Source organism: Thamnophis sirtalis, unplaced genomic scaffold, assembly GCF_051295495.1.
Source record: "Thamnophis sirtalis isolate CommonGarterSnake01/CBP01778 unplaced genomic scaffold, rThaSir2_p1.2 scaffold_8, whole genome shotgun sequence".
Taxonomy (NCBI): Eukaryota; Metazoa; Chordata; class Lepidosauria; order Squamata; family Natricidae; genus Thamnophis; species Thamnophis sirtalis.
In genome coordinates this window covers 20,480,170-20,497,750 of record NW_028261388.1, presented here as the reverse complement: position 1 = coordinate 20,497,750, position 17,581 = coordinate 20,480,170, and the positions used below count along the sequence as shown (strand labels likewise).

The 17,581-nt window shown below is 36.9% G+C and overlaps 1 protein-coding gene across 1 annotated transcript in view; it reads left to right on the top strand.

Moving 5' to 3' along the window:
* The window catches only part of XPO4 (exportin 4), an 80,173-nt gene that overhangs the window by 50,179 nt on the left and 12,413 nt on the right, over nt 1-17,581 (top strand). Inside the window, exons 10-16 of the mRNA XM_087721214.1 lie at nt 471-647; nt 6,444-6,586; nt 6,692-6,834; nt 10,320-10,497; nt 12,528-12,687; nt 13,447-13,616; nt 15,102-15,276. Coding sequence (XP_087577340.1) covers nt 471-647; nt 6,444-6,586; nt 6,692-6,834; nt 10,320-10,497; nt 12,528-12,687; nt 13,447-13,616; nt 15,102-15,276 — 1,146 coding nt within the window. The remainder of the gene's footprint in view (nt 1-470; nt 648-6,443; nt 6,587-6,691; nt 6,835-10,319; nt 10,498-12,527; nt 12,688-13,446; nt 13,617-15,101; nt 15,277-17,581) is intronic.

Genomic DNA, 17,581 nt, shown 5'->3' with positions numbered 1-17,581 from the left:
CCCTATGTCTGTATGGGTATGTGGTAGTGTTTATTTATCCATCAACTTTTGTTTTCATTTTTAAAAATAACAGTTTACCGGAAGAGATTTCTTTTCCCAAATACGAACTTCCTTTCTCATCCTTGCAAAATTGGTCCAGAGGCTTGAGGGAATTTGTGTAACATTTTGACAAGAGAGTAGAGACACTGCTAATGGGAAGGAATATCATATGTTATTCCAGTTGTACAACTATTTGTTTAGATTCATTGAAGGTTTATAGTGTAGGGGGTTCAAATCACAATAAATTATCTGTTAGTCTAAAAGCCTACTGCAAACAGTGGAAAAAATAGATATTGTTGCACTTTAAAAATTGGAATTAAGCATATAGACAACTAATGGGGAAAAAACTATTATTGCAAATTTACTGAGTAAATATTGATGAAGGCTCTGACAACTTTTGGATAACTCGTATTTTTGCTTTATTTCTTCAGCTTGACAAAGATGATATGGTATATATGGAGGCATATGACAAGCTTTTGGAATCATGGCTTACCTTGGTACAAGATGATAAACATTTCCATAAAGGCTTCTTTACTCAGCATGCTGTTCAGGTTTTTAATTCTTACATCCAGTGCCACTTAGCTGCTCCAGATGGTACAAGGAATTTGGTAAGTTCTAAAGGCAATTTTGAAAATCTTGAGATGTAGAATAATTAAAAAGTTGATTTATTTAAACATTATCATAAATAAGGTATTGACCAAGATTAAACAATCATATTAAACCTTTGGTGTGTGTGTGTGTGTGTGTGTGTGTGAATGAGAGAGAGAGAGACAGAGAGAGACAGAGAGAGAGAGAGAGAGAAAGAGAGACGGTATACGGTAAGTGTAGTTTTCTCTGTCCCGATTTTGCTGCCTGTTTAGTAAAAGCAAATGTATTTATCTTTACAGTACTACACAATAGGTTAAACAGTGATTTCTGTTTAAAAGATCTTTAATAAAATGTCAAAGACAAGGTGACAAGTCTAATGAAATAATAACCATAATAATAATTAAAATGCTTTGTCAAAATAATGCAGAAATCCAAATCCATCTCCCTTTCATACTGACTCCTCCAGTTTTCTTGATTTCTTACATTTGATTCCGAGAAATCAGAGTTTAACTATACTAATATAATTATCACTATTTATCTATCAGCCTTGGATTACTGAAATTGGATTTAATGATAATTCTAGCATTCCTCTTGGACACAGAGAACACTTATTGATGATTGAGGACTCTCAGTCCTCAGTGACTAGGTTGATGATGGCCAAAATGCCAGCCAATATATTTCATAATTAAGGCCTTTGAGTTTGTGGCTAGATCATTCCAGCATAATTAGATTGTGCAGATAATTCATTAATTGAGATAAGTTCATCCCCGTGCCTGTTTATTTAGAAGCCACAGCTGACAATACAAAAATTTCTGGTTTGTTCAATATCAAAGCAGCAGCTAGTGTTTTTCAAACAAGAAGCACTCTCCATAGACAGCTGTGGCATTGCAGCTATTAAGAACATTATTGGGTGGTGGGATCAAGGGAAGAGGATTGAAAGAGCCTCTTAGAAAATGAAAGCATAGCTTGGTTCTAGTTTCTAGTATCCTTGCTAAGATATCTCCAATGATTTTAGATGGGATTTCAAGGTTTTGGGGTGTATGTGTGCTGCGGAGAAAAACCTGGTTTACCTCAGTTGAAAAATATGGTAATTATGAGTTGATAATTAAAAATAAATATTTATTCTTAATTCTGTTTTGTCCTAAACAGCTTCATCATTACAATCTAATGTGTTCAAAAAGGAACAATACTGTTTTGCGTATGTTACTGCAGACTGCTATTGCAGGAGTCTTGGTTAATGTTAAAGGATTCTTGGTTAATGGCCATATTTGGAAAGCTAAGAGTACCTAGTAGTGCTATGACTATCATAGGGGAAGCTTGCCTATTTAAAATACAGCTGTCACCATCAGTGCAACTGCCATAAATCAGTGAGTTCTGGAAGATGACATGGGATAAGTCTGAGGACCTATTAATTGGGAGTGTTAGTGCTACTGTGGATGATAACAATATGCTCTCAAGTATATCATGAACTAGAAGTATGAATCTTATTTTTGAGCGCTGGAATGATAAAATCATGAGCATTTATGTCCTCCTCAGTTTCGGAGACTGACTTAGTTTCTGCAAATGCTTAAGTCCCTAAAAAAGCTGTATTTCCAAGCTGTACAGAATTGCAAATGAACCATACATTAGTAGTCTCCTCTGTCATATGCAGTCTGAAACTCAGCATGGTTGACTTCTCTCTTGGGTTTGGAAGGCAGCAGTGAGCAGAGTTTGTAAGTTTGATAACAAAATAACAGTAGTGAGCAAATTTGGCTTGTTACAGAAGAGGTTAAAATTTGACCTCTTGGATGTTTTGCATTTAAAAAAGAAGAACCACTAGTTCCACTTCAAGTACTAGTTTATGAATTGTAAGACCTTAAATGGAGCCTGCCCATTAGGGATCTAAGTTAAATGACTGTTATAAAATGAATTGGACTTATTTAAACAACACTTTTATGGCACTTGTTAAGTGAATCCACTGGGTTGATATAGGTACCAAAATCAGGGTTGCTGCTTGCTTCAGTTCATTAACTGACCTCTGTCATTATTAAGTGAACCAAGAGAATTTGCAGGGCTCCCCAGTTGGAACCTTCAGAAGAAAACACTGTTGCTCATCGATGAGGCATCTGTGTGCCTCGGAACTGCAGTGACTCCAGACATGTGCCCAGATTTAAACTGGGGTATGTGTGTGGAGGGGGGGGGGTGAATTTTGAGGACACTGAGAAGAATCTCCAGAGGAAACCACTGCTGCCTGCCCATCAGCTGTTCTACCAGCTCTCTACCTTAATACACACTAATCCTCAAAGCAAAAGCAAACAAACACAGTACAGTGGAATGCAAGCAATCGCAAACTACATATAAACAAACAGTACATAGAAGGCAAAGGAAGTTTACAGACTGAAAGTGCTCCCTGTAGATGCCGGCTAACATTTGTACTAGCAATTTCAAAGCAAAATGCAAACAACCACAGTACTAAAAAAATGTTTGTAAAAACGTATTTACAAACAAGCACCATAGTACAATCAAAAAGAAAATTTTAAAGTACTTACCAAGGCAACTATTCTATTCCTCAAGGTCATGTGGCCATGAGAAAAAAATATGTGTCAATCATATGGGCCTCCCCTATTGTAACCGTTGGTGACCAGGGCAGACATAAGACTAAAAATGGCCACTGCTTCAGAAGTGACTGAATCCAGGTGACATGATTCTAGAGGCTTCATTTTGGTTGCAATTTCAAATCCATGCTTTAAGTCCACTTTTGGGAGGGCATTCATAACTTCGAACAGTCATTAAATGGCCCTTTGTACCTTGAAGACTACCTGTAATTAAGAAATGTATAGGTGATTTCCTAAGGATTAAGTAAAAAGAACAATTTTTAAAACAGCATAGTTTATGATCTTGGTACTTGTGTTCACTATAAATCTTTGATCTCTTTCTGCAGGTGCTCTCTTTATTGCCTGCTCTTCAGAATTGTTATTTAGCGTTTATTACGTTGATGTTTTGTGACAGAACTTTAAAAAAATATTTGCTCTCTTTCTGCAGGTGCTCTCTATTGCCTGCTCTTCAGAATTGTTATTTAGCGTTTATTACGTTGATGTTTTGTGACAGAACTTTAAAAAAATATTTTGAGGCATTTAATAAATAGTTGTACAAAACTCATGTATGGAATTACCTCTTTGTAGATCTGATGTGTACAATTTTATCGATTTGCTTACCAGGACAGTGATTGGGCTTAGAAATCACGCTAAGCCGCGGCTTGCTGCACAAGCCATTGAATCCTTATTTACACCTTTCCCACCAGCCTTAAAATGCATAGATAATTATATCTCCTTGTCTAATCAACAAAGATCAGGTGATACCTTTCCTCAAGATTAATGGATATGTGGAAAATTGAAGAACCTAAAGAGGCTGCAGTGTGCCTCTCTATGTCCTGTTTGAGTTTGAAACGGTAGCTGCGGCTAGGAGTACAGAGTAGAGCATAGTACTGTGAGACCAAAAGTTACAGTGTAGTGATATTATGAATATCAAAGTCTGTTATATATTTATGTTCTTGATCTGCCATTGATAAGCTCACTATCATTGGTTTACTAGTGGTCATGTGGCAAGCCCAACTGCCACATAATAACCCCATCTATGACATTAACATCCCAGAATCCAAAAGCTGATGGATTTCTGTGTCCATGGAGGTGCAGAGCCTAAGGATTATTTTCTGGTGTCAGATATTGGAGCTCTTCTTAATTGTAAGGGATGGGGGCGAGAGGGGCTTCTGCAAAGTTTCCCAAAGTCGAGTTTTGCAGATATTTACTTGCAAGCTGTCCTAAAACTGTATAGGTGTGATATTTTACAGCCAATCCAGAGCACAGAAGCTTAGTGAAGTTAAAAATAGTCTAAGGCAGGCCTGTTAAACTGGCGGCCCTCAGGCCGGATGCATCATGTGCAGGCCACGCCCATCCCAGCTCTGCAAAGGCAAAAAACTTCATGATACATCATGTGTTGCAATCGAGTTTGATACCCGTGATCTAAGGTCTCCTTTTGTTTCTCTACTGCAAATGTGGTTTTCTTTTTTTCCTTGGCCTTCCCACCTTGGAAGCGAAGAAGGCAATTTTGGGAGAGGGAAGGTTGAAGAAAGGGTTATTTCCTCTCTCAACTTCTCTAGGCTACCATTAGCCACCATACAATGTTGAACTAATTCTTCCAAGACCTAAGGTGTGCCTTGTCATACTAATTGATCTTCAATTAGTAGGAGAGATCTTCTTAAATCTGATTGATTGGGGCAAAATCATTCTGGCACATGGCCCTAGCATATACAATTGAAAATATGCTATTTCATCAAGTATTTGGCATCTTCCAAATCATAATTTATTAATCTCCCATTTAGTAATTATTCTCCAGGTGGAATCATCAAAAGCAGCACTGAACATCAACATAACATTTTAATAGGTATCTCATACAGTATGTTTATTTCAATGAGTAGTAATGCCCATCTGCCTGCTCTTTCTTTCAAATGTCACCTTGGTATGGTCTGTAGGGAATTCTGCCCAACTGAACTGAATAGGGAAAGTAAGGAATTGTTTCTCCCCTACAATTTCTTTGGCAAACCTGCATAGGAACAGAATATAAGTGTCTGCATAACAACCTGTGGGACTCGTCCTTGTAAATGCTTGCCAAAATACTGTTCACTGTGCAAACCTGTAATATGTAGCTCCTCCCCCTGAATTTGCTGTAATGGAGCACATATGCCGCTTGTTCTGTCAGTGAGGTATCCTGAACAACTGGACCTCTTTAAAGGCAGATAATAAGGGAGCTTTCAAGTTTAATGTCAAACATATGAAGCTGACAAGTATAGAAAGCAAAAACCACTTGTATTTCTGGAAATACCTTTATTGCTACATACTAGTGTAATAGAATTCTAAAAGCCTACCAACTGATTTTCCTGCATGAGCTATATGTAGTGTAGTAGGCTTTTCTGAATCTTTTTCTTGTGCTTCCCCCTTCCCTGGATTCAAAAATACCTTCTGTAATGATCCTGTTTCTCCCTTAGCTGTTTTGCTCCGTGCTCCGTATTCTCATGGTTTGTTGGTTGTTAGTTCCACCACAGAGATTCTCCTATGCAACCCCTTTGTTCTAAGTCCTGTAAAATGTTTGGAGAACTGATATTTGTAATAATATTAGGCTCCTGTTTTTTTTTTCTTGAAAATTTGATTACACAGAACTCAGTCAATAATCTCCCCCCTGCACATAGTCGAGCAGTATTTCAGCTTTGATTTTAACAGACCAAAATGAGCATGAACAAGGACCTCTAGCTATAATAACTGGGAAGGAAACTTGACATTCCAGGACTGTCAACATAAATTTCTATGTAACTTCAGAATTTTCTTCCACAAAATATAATAAGGGCCAACTTGGGGTAGCTTCATGGAGGAGAAGGTCCTAGTTTATGCTACTTTTAGTCACTATGGCTGTTTATTATCTCTCATCTCTTAAACAGTATGTATGCTGATTATTAAGAAACATGATCAGAAGAATTTTCCACAGATAGCTGATTTTCCCCTGTGGGATTGGAATGCTGAATTGGGTGTGCTTTTGGTCCTATCCAATAAAACGGTCCTGTGTTTTTGATATTACAAAGAGAGAAAGAAGAAACATGCAATAGCTGCAAATCCACAGTATATCTTTTTCTACATTTGTACTTTTTCACCTTGAATAACACCTGGACATATTACCTTATATTTGCTTGTGATGGGTCAGTTTTTAATCTATTTTATTTAAACTATTAACACATTCTAGAAAATCAGTTTTTACAATGTGACAGGCTTGCATTCTCTTTTTCAATTCAGACTGCCAATGGTGTGGCTTCCAGGGAGGAGGAGGAAATAAGTGAGCTGCAGGAGGATGACAGAGAACAATTTTCCGATCAGCTGGCCAGCATAGGCATGTTAGGAAGAATTGCCGCTGAACACTGTATACCTCTTCTTATCAGGTATAGCTCAAGTCATTTGTATCCTTTGACATTGTCTTTGCTGTTTTCATTCAATGCATCTTCATTGTGGAAAAAATAATAAGTTTGTTTAATGTTTCCCTTCAGTTTGTTAGAAGACAGAGTGACAAGGCTTCATGGCCAGTTACAAAGGCATCAGCAATTAATAAGTTCAGCTGGATCAAGCTCCATTGACAATAAAGTGCTTGATGACTTGTATGAGGATATTCATTGGCTTATTCTAGTCACAGGTGAGTAGAGACTTCTGCACATGGGCAACTATTGGAAATGGATTTAATGATGGAGGTTCCTTTGTCAAAACTATTACAGATTAGCTCTTCTGTCAATTGTGTATGTGTAGTTTACTCACATAGATGCACCCTTATTTTCACAACACTCAAGTCAGGAAAAATGGTCTTATGTGTGTATTTCTTTAGCACACAGCAAAAAATCCAACCAAAAAACCTCACCAGATTTGTAGATTGGGTACAAGGATTTTGGTGCTTTTGTTTTGTTTCCATTGAAAAAGAGGGAAAATACAGTACCATTAAGCAATATTTTGGGATTTTTGTTGATAAGGGAAAGCAGTTTTTGTAGGCATGAAAGTTTTCTTGCTATTTTGGCCAAGTTGGAATTTTATTCAAGCGGAAAGTAGAGGAGCAATTTTACCTGGCATCATTGAGTTGAGGTTTCCAGCTGTCCAGTATGATTCAGTGAAGCAAATCACTAGCTTCCTGAGCCTTTAATCCCTTCCCTCAAAAACCCAGAGTTACAACTTTGAAAATATAGTTTAATTGTTTTACAGTATTTGAGAGCAATTGCTTGTTTCTTGAATGAGGATTGCTGTATTTAGGAAGGATTAGCATTGGTATATGCAATACAGGAAACCTTAACATTTAGCTCAAGGCCTTTGGAGTAGGAAAAATAAATGACTGTTTACGAAAAGTCCATCTACACTGGACTTGAGAAAATGGCTATTATGAATTAGCCCAAGGCTTCATTTATTTATCAGATTTCTATGCTACCCATATCTCACTTAGGTCACTGGGTGACTTACAAACAACATAAAATGAAATAAAAACTTGACTAAAAGCTCAATATAAAATTAAAAGCAAGGTTAACATTTACAAGTTAATTTTTTTTAAAAAAAAAGTTAAGAAATTAGGAAGGCTACAGTATATTTGCTGTATTGCACTACTACAGTCCAAAAAATTTGGACATTGACATAAACTCCTAGATTCTTTAGATTAGTACCTGCATTAAAATAGGAAGGATGCACAGATAGGGTGAAATTTAAATGCATTGCATGCTGTTGAGGACTCAGTAGTTATAGACCATACAGGAAAGAAGTCTCTTGAAACAGCATCTAATGATCTTCAGTTGCTTGGGAAACCAGCGTTGTGTGAGCCCTGAAGGCCAAATTGCCTCTTAATCTGTTGGCCTTCAAGAATAAGAGCTTCATCCTATTATAAACTGCTTTTCCATTAATCAGCACAAAACTCACTCATATTTAGGCTCAGCATTTAATTCAGATGGAATGTGTGCCAATACTTTGTACTAAAAAGATAACTGCTAATAGAATTACTATAGGGACAAATGGAAAGGTCATCCGTTTCATGGAGAAAATAAAATGCGCATTCATAGAAAGTGAAATATTTGACTTTGTAATAATATATACAAAAAGAAATTTGAAATTGTGGTTGATTATAAAACTGAATATGAGTCAAAAATGTGTCATGGTTTTCGAAAATGCTTAAGGAATGTTAAGTTTTATCAATACAAATATGCCTCCCAAACCTTAGAATAGTTTTGCTTTGCTCTGCAAAGGGCAAACTGAGGTACTTTGTTCAGTTCTGAGCATTAACATTTTTAAAGGATTCAGTCAAACTGGAACAGATACAAAGAAGACAGTGTGGATGACCTGAAGCTTGGAAATTCAGTTCTATGAGAAAACATGTTTAATGTTGAGAAAATACAATTGAAGAGGGTCATGATGGCATTCTTCAAAAAATACAAGAAGTTGTGTTTGCCATCATCACTGTGATGGTGCAGTGGTTAGAATGCAGTACTGCAGGCTACTTCTGACTGCCAGTTGCCAAAAGTTTGGCAGTTCGAATCTTACCAGGCTCAAGGTTGACTCAGCCTTCCATCCTTCCGAAGTTGGTAAAATGAGGACCCATATTGTTGGGGGCAATATGTTGACTTTGTAAACTGCTTAGAGAGGGCTGTAAAGCACTATGAAGCCGTACATAAGTCTAAATGCTATTGCTATTCCAGAATGCAAGGCAGAATAATAGATTTGAGTCTTAGGAAGAACAATTCCAACTGAATATTACTAAAAAAATGTCCAAACAATAAGAATAAATACAGAACAGAACCAATTTTTGAGACAGGATTGGTTCCTTTTTGTTGGATGCATTCGAGAAGGAGATGGCCATCTGTCTGGGATGCATTAATTAGGATTATTGTACTGTGCACAGGGTTGAACTCAGTAGTCTAAATGATTTCCACTGTGCTATAATTTTATTTCCATTATTTACTTTAGCATCTTGTTTGGAACATATAGGCACAATCCTATGCAGATATCTCAACAGTCGATGTTTCCATATGGTAATATATCAGATATGTGTACGTGTTCCAAAGTGATCTTAAAACAATAGTCCTGTTTTACTGACATACTGTTCCACAAATATACAAACAAAGACTTTTTATTGAGGTTTTATGGAAAAGATGGGCTTAATTCACATGCTATGATGTCTTATCCATGTACTTTTTGGCACATAAAATTCTTATTTTTGAGGGTCCTAATGGCCTTCATGTGCTGTTATGCTGATGATACTGCATGCAAATGAATTGGGGGATTGAAAGCACTCCAGCCATTTCCACTTTGGTCTATCTCAGGGTGTGAATGTTGGGAAGGTAAAGCCTGCTATTTGTGTATTATGTTGCAAATTAAGAAGAGGTCTACTGCCTCTGGAGGAACAGACACTGCAGGCTTCAGGCAGATCCATGGAAGGAGGAACAACAAGATTATTTATGTCCTTCCTCAACACATTGTTTTGACCTTGAAATTTGTGTAATTTCTCTGTCCTTCCTCTGCATTTTTAGCTATTACTAGCTGATAACCCTGCGCTGCCTGGGTATTTATTTATCCCAACCCTCCTTCCATGAACGTCGCCACAATTTCTAATACTGGATTTTCCCCCTTACCAGACAGAGCCCCCTTGTGGAGTACTGTGAAGCCTTTACCATGGCAACTCCACAGCGCTGTACAGTAGAAGCCATTTTAAGGCACAATGGGCTGTATCTTAACAGAACACCCCCTCCCCCGAGGGCTGTTAGGGGTGTCTTACCCCCACAGTATTTGTTTCTAGAGAGTAGGTAATCTGTGTACCAAGACGTAGTAGTGACATAATGGCCAAGATGGGCGATGTATTATTCAAAAATTATATTTGTTATGGGATTTAAGGTGAATTTAGTTTTATTTGCTACTTTCTCCCTAGTAATTGTAGCTGTTTATAGACTTTATTTTGACATGTAGAAATCAAATACAATACCAGACTGAACTATGTAATATAAATGCAAGTTTTAATTTAAGCATATCATATAATTTAGCTGAATATTGATGTCAGTTCTCTCAGCATCTTTTTGATGGCCCTTAAAGCAGTATTTAATTTAGGCTAGGTAACCTGAGGTCACTACTTTCTTTTTTTGTTTGTTTGCTTTTAATTTTAAGGCTACCTCTTAGCTAATGATACTCAGGGAGAGACTCCGCTAATACCTCCAGAAATAATGGAGTATTCCATTAAGCATTCAACTGAGGTTGACATCAATACAACGCTTCAGATTCTTGGATCTCCAGGAGAAAAGGCCTCTTCCATTCCAGGGTACAACAGAACCGATTCTGTTATTAGGTAATTTATTTAGTATTTTAATGCCAAATATTGAACGGTAAATCAGAAGTAGATAGGGCTATCATTGTAAATTATTAATCCATGATAACAATGTGAATGTCAGAACTGGTGAAAGAAAGTTAAATAGGCTTTCTGTAGAATTAAAGTGTAGTGACCTAATATTGATGATTGAGGGGAAAAACTGTAATATAGTTAAGGGTTTTTGCTCTAAGCAAACATTACGATGCACTGTGATATAAGTGAAATTCTGAGGGGGGGGAGGGATGTTAGTATAAGAATAACACAACCCCCATTTTTGGAGGACTATGTCAGACAAAGGAAATACATTGCTTATTAAATGAAAACGAAATGAGTTGTTGTGAACATGCTTACAGGCATGTGACATGGGTGCATCTTTAAATCAAAATAAATATCTTATAGCAAGGCAGAAATGACTATTCAGAATGTGTTTCCCAGAACATATTTTTAGTTTTGTAAGCCAGTATGAAGTCATAGAATGCTTTCTAAGTCACTAAAATTAAAATTCTCAAGTAATTTTTTGGCCTTTGGGTAAAAATTCAGAGAACTTTGAGGAGAATGTGTTAAAGGGTTTTACTCTGTTAAAAGAGGAATGCCTGTTTCTAACATCTCTCAGTAAGAAAGCATTTTGAATTACAATTTTAGTATCTATCTGTTTAAAAACTTTTGTTTTATAAGAGAAAAAACAATCTCTTTATTAATATACATATGATCTCTATTATTTGCTGTAATAAAGCTACTACATATGGTCTGTAATGTTGTATGTGTTGGCAGTAATAAGTATTTTCTGCAGATCTCAAGATCAAATTTCTAAATGTAAAGAAAGATGGACATAGAACTCTTAAATTTTAAGGAAATAAATAATTTGACTGTTTAAAAGATAAGTATACCATAGACTCTCTGCATTTCCAGAATACTTATAAAGCCACTTTTCAAACCAGGATAGCAAATTTTTCAGCAGTTCCTTCATGCTTACAGGAATTGACTAAATAGAAGATATATGGAGGTTGCTGCAGAAACATTTTGTAGTGATACTAAGAAATAAATTTCTAAGGTATCAGACTAACAGCCTAGTGCTGCCTTCTATTTGGTTAAAGCTCCCCAGGTGTGTGAGTTAAAAGTCTATCGCAACTGGGCTGCCTTAGAGCATGTAGACAGGAGGTGCAAGATAATTCATTTGGTGTTCCTTTTGGGGGATCTGTATGTGTTGCCATTGAACTGTGGCATCACTTTCCCTCTTTCCTCCAAGATACTTATTATCCTCTGAAGAGACTGTTTCCTTTGGGTTAGCATGCTCCTTCATGGATTAAATAACTGAAAACCAATGCTGGGTCTTGGAAAACTCTTCAGCAATATTAAACTAGTCTTGGGCTGAAGTGTTATAAGGTTAACTGGTATAAAGTCTCAATAAAAATTTCAAATGTTCTAACCAGGATTGTTGTATTAATCTTGGAGAATGAATTCTTCCTGCAACAATAACCTGAGATTTCCAAATTAAAGATTGAGGATTTTCATACTAGTCTCTAAGGTAAAAGAATAGGCAGTATATGCCACTATTTAGCAGCTGAAAGAGTGAATACATGGAAAACCGAATACAGAATACATAGAGCCGAAGTGGCCTAGTGGTTAAAGTGCAGCACTGCAGGCTGACTGCTAGCTGCAGTTCAGCAGTTCAGATCTCACCAGGCTCAAGGTTGACTCAGCCTTCCATCTTTCTGAGGTCGGTAAAATGACGACCCAGATTGTTGGGGGCAATATACTGACTCTAAACTCCTTAGAGAGGACTGTAAAAGCACTATGAAACAGTATATAAGTCTAAGTGCTATTGCTAAAATCTTAGTGTTTCAAACAGAAAACAGTGTTTTCTGCTGGTAGAAATGGTGACACTGATTGTGTCACTCAGTTATTCCCCTGACAAAGCCTAAAAAAACCTAAAGTTTTCATGTGCTTAAGCATAAAACCAACATCAATGAGTACTAGGGGGAAATCACGGTATCTTTAATTTTCTTCAGGTTATTATCTTCTGTTCTAAGAGTTTCGGAAGTGGAGTCTCGAGCAATAAGAGCAGATCTTACGCACCTTCTGAGCCCGCAAATGGGAAAAGATATTGTGTGGTTCCTCAAACGGTGGGCAAAAACCTATCTCCTCGTAGATGAAAAGCTATATGACCAGGTAAAACAATTTTAAACTTGTGAACATTTTTACATTTAATTTCGAGTTTCTTAAAAGCATGAACTCCGAGATTTTGCAACAAACTGCATGAGCTTATTCATTGCAATACTTAAGTATGATCTGATCTAAATGTACAACAAAAGAGTTCTTTATCAATAATAAATAAAGATATTCCTTATAAATAATAAAGAGGCTTTAGAATGGCTTTTAGGGAATTTATATGGGAAAAAGCATTCAAAATAACACACAGTTTTTATGATGTGAAATGATAATCTCCCCTCTCAGCGGCTTCTGCTGCATGTGTGGACCACCTATATTCCTCTAAATTTAGTAGGTGCATGCCTGCAGAAACACCATAATGCAGTTGCCCCCCTCCCCAGCCCTTTGGGTGCCAGGGACCAGTTCCATGGAGTGCACTTTTTCTGTGGACTGGGGAGGGAGAGCATGGTTTTGTGTGCTGCCTGGATCCCGTACTTGTGCGGATGGGGCTTCATTCACTTGCGTGGCCCGGTTCCTGGCGGGCTTGAAGGAGTGCTGGTCTCTGGCCTGGGGATTGGCGACTCCTGCCTGCCATAATAAATTTGTCTATTAAATCTGTATGTGCCTTCAATTATGTTATTCCTAATGCATTTTTGAACAAAACAGATATGTATTTTTAACTTACAATAAACAAAAAAGCTAAGCAGTCAGACAATGTTCTTATCAATACACTGTACTACATTTTGTGGCATTCATAAATATTACTTTTTTATTTTTTAGATAAGCTTGCCATTCAACACCGCATTTGGTGCCGACACTGAGGGAGCCCAATGGATTGTGGGCTATCTTTTAGAAAAAGTACTCAGCAATCTTGCAGTATGGAGTTCTGAGCAAGAACTTGCCAATGACACTGTGCAGCTACTGGTAACTTTGGTAGAAAGGAGGGAGAGGTAAGCCTAAAAGTTACACTCCTAGATGAAAAAATAAATGTTTTTGTAAGAATTCTGTGAAAATTTCTAGATGAAATTAGATGTGAGTAGACTCTGTGAACATATAAATAGTAGCTGTGAGAAATATTAGTAATGCTGAAACATCTAACTGGTGCCATCTATATGGAAGGCAGATAGATGAAATATTTTTATCTTTATTTTTTCATGGGTTGACAGGTTAAATACAAAGTAGATATGTCAAACCTAATAGAGTTTAAAAATCACATAACCAGAATGCATAATTCACAATATAGATTGTTTGCCCATCAAAAGTATGTTGTAAAGATACATGTTTGAACTACTTCAAAAGAGTTTTAGATATACATTGAGGAAAATAGGAAGAGGTTAAAATATTTGGAAGTGTTCTTACTATCCAATAAGTTCAAAATGATACTGTTTGAATGAACTATATTGCAGGTACGGTTATAAGTTGAAATCCCACCTGACTAGACCCAATTTTACAATATTTTTTTTGCAGTGGTCATTAAGCAAAGACCACAGTCATAAGAGCACCCATTTTCCAAAACAGACACTTGTTCATGCCAGTCGTAAATTCAAATGATCTTTAAAAGGCTGGTCATCAGTTGAGGACAATCTTACTTAGGGGCTGGAATGTAAATACTTAATTTACAGAATGATTCTTTCTAGAAGGTTGATGAGTCTAGTGCTAAGCTACCATTGTTAAGATACCATCAGTGGTGGGTTCCTACCGGTTCGGCTGATCGAGTAGTAGCTTGGCGGCCTGGGTCGCTGGAACTGACAGCAACCCAGTCCTGCCACGTTCCTGAACTGGTTCTCCCAGTGGCGCCATAGGGACCGCCATCTTGTTTTTTGCTTCTGTACATGCGCAGGGCAATTTTAGTTGTACTATGCATGCTCACATAATGTGCATCAAGCGCATGCATGGCACATCCCTGAGTGAACCAGCAGTAGTCTCTGCCGGAACCCACCCCTAGATACTATACTTATTTCCAAGGCATGGAACATGATTGTGATTACAGTTTTTGATTTGATCAACACTAAGAATTAAAAAGACAATTTGCCAAGCCTCAGTTTTACTGCTAATCTCTTCCAGAAACTGATTGCTTCATTTTATTAAATAGAAATGGCAGTTCCAAAGCTTACTTCTAAAGTTCCTTTTAACTTATGCTTTTATATAAATACATATAAAAAACATGCTATAGCCAGTTCAGGTTTAAGTGAGTTCCCAAAAAAAGAATATTGACATAAATTATTTTTGTCCTTTTTCTACTCATGAACAAAACAAAAGGGAAGAATTTTTTGGGCGACACATAATACTAGTGCCAGCTCACACCATGTCATTAGATAAGTATTTGTTTGTTAAGGATCTGTTTAAATTGTTTTATCTGGAAGAAAGCTGGTTTTATTTAACTGTTCCAGGCTATTGCATCATTACTTAATTGTGTTTCAATGTTTTTCTGTAAGGGCAAATTTAGTCATTCAGTGTGAAAACTGGTGGAACTTAGCAAAACAATTTGCTAGACGGAATCCCCCTCTTCACTTTCTATCCAGTTCAGTGCAACGTACGTTAATGAAAGCCTTAGTTCTTGGGGGTTTTGCTCATATGGATGGAGATACCAAACAGCAGTACTGGACAGAAGTAAGTGAAATCTCTGCTTCAAAATTCGGGATGAGTCATACCAGCAAGTGACAGTTTGTCATTCAATAATCTTGATTTGTTATCCTTGTTGACTTTATTATTTTATTTATTTATTTATTGGAATTTGTCAAACAAGAACAAGAATAAGAGAATAAAAATACAATGACAGGGACAATAGGCATGTTAGTGCACTTATGCACGCCCCCCCCCCCTACTGATCACTTAAGCATGAAGTAAGGTCCACGAAGTCAATTTGTGACTGAAACTGTGAAAATTTATAGCTGAGATAGCTGAATCAGGTAAGGCATTCCAGACTTTGACAACTCTATTATACAAGTCATATTTTTACAGTCAAATTTAGAATGATTTACATTCAGTTTAAAGTGGTTGTTTGCATGTGTATTATTGCAATTAAAAGGACTTAAAGAATCCCTTATTTTATATTAAAAAGTTAGAGCATTAATTACCCACTAGCATTACATTATTTGGGAGTGGGTGCATACCATTGAGTCAGTTTTTGATTCTTGATGACTGCCTGAACTTGTCCTTGCAGGTTTTTTTTGACAAGGTTTAGTAGTTTATCATTGCCTTCTTCCTAGGGCTGAGAGTGAGTGACTGGGCCAGTGTCACCCAGCTGAATTTGGGCCTAATGCAGGAGGAGTCCTGATTTCTAGCCTGATACCTTAACCACTACAGTGAAGTGGTTCTCATATATCTAATAATGCAATATTTTTTGCAGTGTAGTTTATTTCACAAAGTTTCTTAGGTAATATAATCTATAAATTTAAGCAGTATACTTACTTAACATTAAAATGAACCAACACTTTTTGCATATCCAGAGGTTAAATGAGTGCATATAAAATATATTGGTGATGCATAGCTGCATACTCTCAAAATAGAATATTTTCTATCTGTTTTCTTATCATTTATTACCAGAAATTAGTTAATCAGGGATAAGGAAAGAAATCTGTTACCAACCTTATTTTTGATTCTGGATTGGGAAATCATGGGATATATTATCTTGAACTGCAAAAATATTAATTCTTACAATTTGAATGCAACAATAAGTTGATTTAAATAATATATTGAAATACTTTAACAGTCATTCTTCATATTCATGCATCAATGCTTTCATTTTTATTGTTGAAAATTAAAGTTCTAATATTGGTCATTGTGCTATCAATGTCATAAAATTCCATGAAAAAATGTTCTGGACCTAGAATAACAAATATTAAACAAATGAAATCTAACCAAAATATCTTATTCCTGACTATCCTTTTTATTTTATTTTTATTTTTCACTTTGTGCAATGTTGCTTAGTTATATTTATTGATTTAGCATATTTTAGAAACCTTTTTTTGCTGATAAACTTTTATTTAAATAAAAATCTATTTAAATAAAAATAGTTCACCCATCATTTTAACTCCACAGTTCAAGACTACTCCTGTCCACTGGGTCATCCATCTCATCCTTTAGATCAGAGATGTCAATCCCACGTTGTCACGGCGGTGTCACATGACATCTGGACTTTTTTCCCCTTCGCTAAACAGAGCATAACCAGTGTGTGATGCATCTGGCCCGCACGCCGCGAGTTTGACAGCCTTGTTTTAGATCATTATTTTTCAACCTCAACTTTAAGATGCATTGACCTCAACTCCCAGAAGTCCACACATCTTAAAAGATGCTGAAGTTGAGAGGCATTGCTTTAGAACAGGGGTGTCAAACTGGATTTCTTTGAAGGCCGGACCAGCATTGTGGTTGTCCTCCGTGTGCCAGCTGGTGGGGGAGATGGGATGAATGGCAGACAGGACAGACACCTCCTGCAGCACCCTGCCAGCCAAAACAGGATGTGCACACCCAGCCACCCATTTTTTTACTAGCAGAGGCACCGTGGGCCATTCCTTTGCTGTTTCCACGCCACCCCTGCAGGCCAGATCTAGGCACCCTGTGAGTTTGACACCCCTGCTTTAGAAGCTGTTTTGAGAGGGTATAATAATTTCTTAATCAATACTTCCCCTTTCCTCTTTGAGGAAGCTTCTCCAAAAATGACTTTTTAAAATAGTATGATGCATGTGTTGGAAAAATGTGGCTGCAAAAACAAAGGCTGTATTCTTGAGCCAGAAACAGCTAGATGTACAATTTTACAATGGATAATGAGCCCTTTTGACAAACAAAATATTATACAAAGCCAGATGGGACAAGTCAACATAAAAGAATTCAAACCATGCTTATCAGGTTTTGAAGGCCTAATGTGTTCAAGATGTGTTAAAAGAGCAAGAAATTATATGACTCCTCTACCACTCTC